The sequence below is a fragment of the Nannobrachium achirus genome (assembly GCF_963921795.1).
Source record: "Nannobrachium achirus genome assembly, chromosome: 8".
In the NCBI taxonomy this organism is placed as follows: domain Eukaryota; kingdom Metazoa; phylum Chordata; class Actinopteri; order Myctophiformes; family Myctophidae; genus Nannobrachium; species Nannobrachium achirus.
In genome coordinates, this window is record NC_137817.1 from 18908070 (window position 1) to 18914069 (window position 6000).

At 43.1% G+C, this 6000-nt stretch overlaps 1 protein-coding gene across 1 annotated transcript in view; it reads left to right on the forward strand.

The window, feature by feature from the left end:
• LOC308289817 (protein Aster-B-like) overlaps positions 1–6000 on the forward strand; it is a gene marked incomplete at its 5' end in the record, with an annotated part of 158278 nt that overhangs the window by 124252 nt on the left and 28026 nt on the right. The window contains 2 exons of the mRNA XM_080731582.1: positions 331–351; positions 1457–1480. Of these exons, the coding sequence (XP_080587708.1) occupies positions 331–351; positions 1457–1480 (45 nt within the window). The remainder of the gene's footprint in view (positions 1–330; positions 352–1456; positions 1481–6000) is intronic.

Sequence of the window (6000 nt, forward strand, 5' to 3'; positions counted from 1 at the left end):
GAGGAGTTCTAATAACAACTGTCTTTCTGCGTAGACAGCTCACTGTAATGTAGCAGTGTTATGAATGGTGTCTATTGTGCAGACATTGTGCCTGAAGGACCTTCACACCTGCTATAAATAAACCTTTCTGTACAGATCAGATGTCACATGTCCTGTGTGCACATGCGTGCGAGTGTGCGTGCGTGCATGTGTGCATGTGTGTGTACTCTAGACTAGAGTCTATGGGCCTACAAGCATGTTATGATGTTTACGCTCACTGACTTATATGTATTCTCTTTTTCTCTCCCTCCCCCTCCCCCTCTCTCTCTTTATCTCTCTCTCTCTCCACAGAAGAGCCAAAGCTGGTACAATGTAAGTCATATACTGTTTATGTAACCTTTACTCATGTGCATATTGCTATGTATTTGTGTGTACTGTCTGTGCGTGCGTGCGTGCGTGCGTGCGTGCGTGCGTGCGTGCGTGTGCTTGTGTCACTAAAGTGTCCTCACTGTCTGCTAGACGTGTATACATTACACGTGTGTGTGTGTGTGTGTGTGTGTGTGTGTGTGTGTGTGTGTGTGTGTGTGTGTGTGTGTGTGTGTGTGTGTGTGTGTGTGTGTGTGTGTGTGTGTGTGCGCGGCTGCGCGCACATCTCCAGCGTGTCCCTGGAGATGTTTTGGAGTGTTGCATATGAGGTGAAAGGTTCTAGTCCGTGACGTTTTTTTTCAGCCACCAAGTCACTGTAGGTCACTGGTATCCAAGTCACCAGTGTATGTCACTGGTACCCAAGTCATTGTGAAGTCACTGTAACCTAAGCTATTGTGTAGGTCACTGGTCCACCAAATCAGCATTGTAGGTCACGGGTCCACCAAGCTCGGATTAACATGAGCTTAAAGAGTGACAGGTGGTGCTTGAAACTTAAGAATCTGGATTGTGTGATACCAGCAGTCTGTGTTTGAGGGGTTTTAAGTTGTAGCCTTGAGAGCCACTACCTTGAGAGACTGAAGATTTTCTGCTGAAAGATCTTTTAATCAAAGGGGCCTTTTCCACTGCTCCCGCCTATGGGATGAACCAGAGGTGAGCTTTTCCACCAAGGACCAAGTTGGTTCCAAGAAAGTTGCTATCCCATAGGCGGGAGAAAGAAACCGAACCGGTTCTTTGCCGGTGGAAAGGGCCCCGAAGTGAAGGTTGATGTGGAACCAAGGAATATCAGATGGCAATTTGATATGCTACCACAAGGTGGTGTGCTGATCTTAAAAACGTTATGTGAGGAACATCTACAGAATTACACTGTGTACAATCTCAAACAGGAAAGAAGGTTGTGCTCAGTAAGCTGTGTCTGTTGAAGAGTGCACGAGTGTCAAACCGTTGGTTCCTCTGAATTGTCTCAGACGGGCAAATTTTTTTCCCCATTCTGTTATTTTATTTCTTTCGTTTTTTATTCCCTGTGTCTCTGTATTTTCCCTTTTCTCCCCAGCATGAAAGACAACACATCCTGAGAGTAAGCATGACTTGTATTCTTGTGCATCTCTCTCTCTCTCTCTCTCTCTCTCTCTCTCTCTCTCTCTCTCTCTCTCTCTCTGTGTTTTTACGTCCTCTTCGTTCTCAGTCCAGGTGGGCGATGCAGAATCTCGTCTCCCACCTGTCTGCTTCTCATTTCCATTGAACTCTGGGCAGGCTGTTACCACCTGATAACAAAGTTACAACTCCAGGATAATGGGAGAGGCAGATGTCAGGGTACAGGAGAACATAATCAACATAAGTAATTGATTCATTAGACAACATTTTCACAGCAGATTTCAGTCATTAGCATAACTTCCGTCAAAGTGGGTGTTTGGCGGAGACTAATTTGTGAAATACAGCTGTTGTATTCTTTGGTTGGAATGAGAATCTGCACATACTTAAGACTAGACTATAAAGAAGCTCTGTAGTTTAGAAAGTCTAATGATGTGTTTGAGGGGTTTTAAGTTGTAGCCTTGAGAGCCACTACTTTGGAACAGGTGGTAACAAGTCTGCTATTTAACACAGTTTCTCTGGACCTGCCCTGTATGTCGTATAACAGCAGAATGGAGCATGGTGCTTTTTTACCAGCAGCTTGCCTGTCTGCGCCATAACTGGAATGCCCTTCCATGTTGTCAGTATACATTTTGTGGATACTGAGCCATCTTAGGTGGAGGGTTCAGGTATGGCAATCATAAACCAACACGGAACAAATGGAGATAAACAGTATAACAAGTAATGGTTGGGCAAGTAGGCTTATTGCACTAGCCTGCACAGCTAAACAATCCACCCATGTTGACACACGGTGGGAATGTATACTGCAGTTAGTTAGCTGCATTAGTACAGTATATAGTCTGGCTATGCCAGGCTATTGATGCACCAGGATCAAGTCCTGTGAGGGCCTTTTCCCTCTCAACTTCCCCATCGTCCAACGTAATGATGAATGAATATACGGGGTAGCGGACTGCACATACTCCCTTAAAATAATACCATATTGTACTGAGGTATGGTCCATCTAACAGTTGTGCAATTTCATGTTGGAATCAAAAAGCTTTGACTGGTTAAAGCACAGTGTACCTGTATGTATGCCGAGTACGGTATGTAAAATATTGACCCCATATAATGACCCATAATGGCTACAGGCACTTTTAATTGTTACCCAACATCTTGAATCATTATGGACCAATACAGGGATGGAGGCAGGATTTATTGTGCGTGTGTGCGTGCGTGCGTGCGTGCGTGCGTGCGTGCGTGTGTGCATGCGGCGCATCATGTATGTACTGTATACCTACAGTACATGGACCATAAAAGAATTTCCTTAACAGCCCTCCACACCAAGTGAACACTACAGCATTGGTATGGGGTAAAGAATGTGACAGTGTGTGGGTGGGTGGAGGCATGTGACTCCAGTGACTGTCCCACATCAGAGGCTGTGCTTCACACTGAAGCCTGCTCCTATTTCACTCTTCAGATCAATACTTAGAGTGTATGGTATGTTGTCTATGCTTTTGCGGCGGTTTACTGAGGGTAGAAATGACAGAGGTCAAAGCTCCTCCCATAGTGTGCAGTCAAACCTATAAATCACTCTTAGATTATGATGTAGCAGGCACCACCAGTGCAATCTGCAATCCAGACAGCAAAGGAACATTGATGAATAAACCAGCAGTTCCTCTCTTGTTGTTTGTCATCCAAGTGTAACTATGAACCCTCCTTAGGGCAGATGAGATAAAACTATGTTGGCCCCTGAGAGGAAATTGCATAACCTTGCCAACTCGGTGAATGGCCCACTGTGTTTCAGACGCTTTGGGTTTGAGGATGCAACAGCCTGACAGTGTTGACCCTTAGCAGGCCACAATCCCTCTGAGAACAGCAGTGTGGCTGTTCAGTAGGTCTATAATCGGTGATTCCTGAATGAACAATGGTTTTGGCTGCGGAATCAATCGTGTATCTCTGAATCTGAATCAGATCTCTTATCTTGATACTGTAGTAGAGTGTGCTGGGGGATGAATCACACTGATAACAGGGATTTTCCCCCCGGCCTCTTTAGTGTCAGGCCGTGTTCTCACTCATCAGGTAGTAATTCATGTACTACTGGATACTATCACTATTCCCCGACCACATGACAAAAAAGGTGATAACAGTGGTATTGGCTAGTTAAGTTGTAGAAATGCTTTTTCTTTTTAGTGAAAGCAGGGGAAAATTAGTTCAGCTTAATACTCCTCCGAGGCTTTCTATGGCATGAAGTGCCATTTTTAACGACGAACATTATTTTCCAACCATGTGTCCTATTACTGGCTGTTCATCCAATTCTCCTATGTTTTTCTCTGTACTATGATTTCAGACACTGACAGTAGCTGAAAACCAACTGTGCGTAGCCATAGTGATCCTTGTGAGTTCTGGATACACATTACCTCAGTCTGGGCTCCTTTGGGCAGGTGTTTGCTGTCTGTCTGCTGTTGGCCAAATAGTAGATCTCTCTCAGGAGAAGTCTATTCCTACTGTGATTTTTCTATCCAGCCTGTTTTTTAAATATCGGATCACTCTCAAATAAGACTTTTATCTTGAATGGTTTTATTGCTTCTACTAAAATGGAATTATGCATTCCCTCTTATGAGTGTTTTAGTCAACTGAGAAAATAAGTGTTGTCATGGGGTTATATACTGTACCACATCCTAAAATAAAAGTCTGAATGTTCTGATTTGTTATTACTCTAGTCTATGGTATGAGAATGAGAGATTCTTCATAGTTGGCAGTTTAATGTTCATAAGACAATACCTATAGCTATTGACCTTTTAAATATCACTCAGTCTTATGGCTTGAAACAACATACTCTTTGTCTGACACATAATTGTGGGAATATTTTAGAAGTAGTATTTACATGTGATTCGTGTGAGTATCGGCTCAACCCTTAAACCAGGTTGATTTCTGTGTGTCTGATCACTCATGCATAGATCTCATCATCAGTCGTGACTTGTGTGAGTCACACCTTGTGTGGACAAACAATACAGAGAGACTGTGACTATTGCAATGGTGTCTTAAGCAACAACAACAAAAAAACACCCAATATGAGCTGGTCTAAACACCTAGGCTCAATGTAGCCGAGTCCTGACGGCCTATTCTGCATGTCACTTCCCTTCTCTCTCCTAGGAAGATCAAAGAAGGAAGGGTCACCGACGTCATTTTAGGCTCCATGGCCATCCGCCATGACACTTTGGGTGGCGGAAGTGGCACCGGAGGTTCGGTGAATAACATTGCGTCTATGAGCTTCGGCAGGGACAGCTCATGAACAAAAAATTATTCTGAACGATAGAGACCTTTATAAAACACTCAGCTCAGGAATATAAAAGAAAACATGTCACACATTGTTTCGTGCTGTGTTGCTTTTCGGTGAGTACACTGTATAACATTATAGAGGCATCTAAAGAACACAATTTACGTTTCTGAACTAGATAGTATCGCGAGACTCTCCACCATTCCCTGTCTGGAATCCAAATCTCGCGATAGCTCCGAGACAGAAACAGCCGCCGCCGCTGTTTAGCTGCCTCAATAACATTATTGAAAAAATCACTCCCAAAAAATATGCTTTAAGTGGGATGTGAGGTGTCTAACTAGGTGTTTTTAATTATTCCGAATCCATTGCAAGCATTTGTTTTGCACCAAAAACATTCCTTGGGCTAGAAATGGACCCCCATACCACTGTGAAAAGTGATGACTCATCACTAAACCATCATTTTGTGGGCTGTTTTTAACCCAATGAATATTTTTTTTGTGCAAAACAAATGCTTGCAATGGATTCAGAATAATTAAAAACACCTAGTTAGACCCCTCACATCCCACTTAAAGCATATTTTTTGGGAGTGGTTTTTTCCCTTATAGTATAGTGTATAGTGAGTGAATGAGACCCAGAATTACCCTAGCTGTCAAAGATGTTCCTTGGGAAACTGAATTTCAGTCTTTGTTAGATATGTTACTAGACACCTTTACAAAAACATTGGTGAAGAAATGTTTTGGTAAGGAATTTATTCCAGGACTTTTTAAGATATCCCCCGATTATATGTACCGTGCACATCGAAAAGCATGTGATTGTAAAATTACCTGTGATATGTCTTCTTTTATATTCCTGGAGCGATTATACAACAAAGGTCTCAATCGTTCAGAATTATTTTTTGTTCATGAGCTGTCCCAGCCGAAGCTCGAGACGCCAATGTTATTCATCGAGCTTCCTTTGTAAGTTCCGCCACCCAAAGTGTCATGGCGCATGGACCGTGGTGTGCCAACTTCCGGGTGGTTTCCTCTCCTTCTTTGATACTTCTTGTCTCTCTCTCCCCATTTCCTGTCAGCCTGTCCAGTCAAATAAAGCCATAAAAAGATCCCCCGCCCCCCCAAAAAACACTCGATACACTCCAAGTTTATAGAATGCTGCTGCTATAGCCGACTCACAGCTAACCAGAGAGATCCACTTCCATACAATGGTTGCCTGTCTGTTTAAGATTGATTAAAAAAATGTACTGATTACTTTTA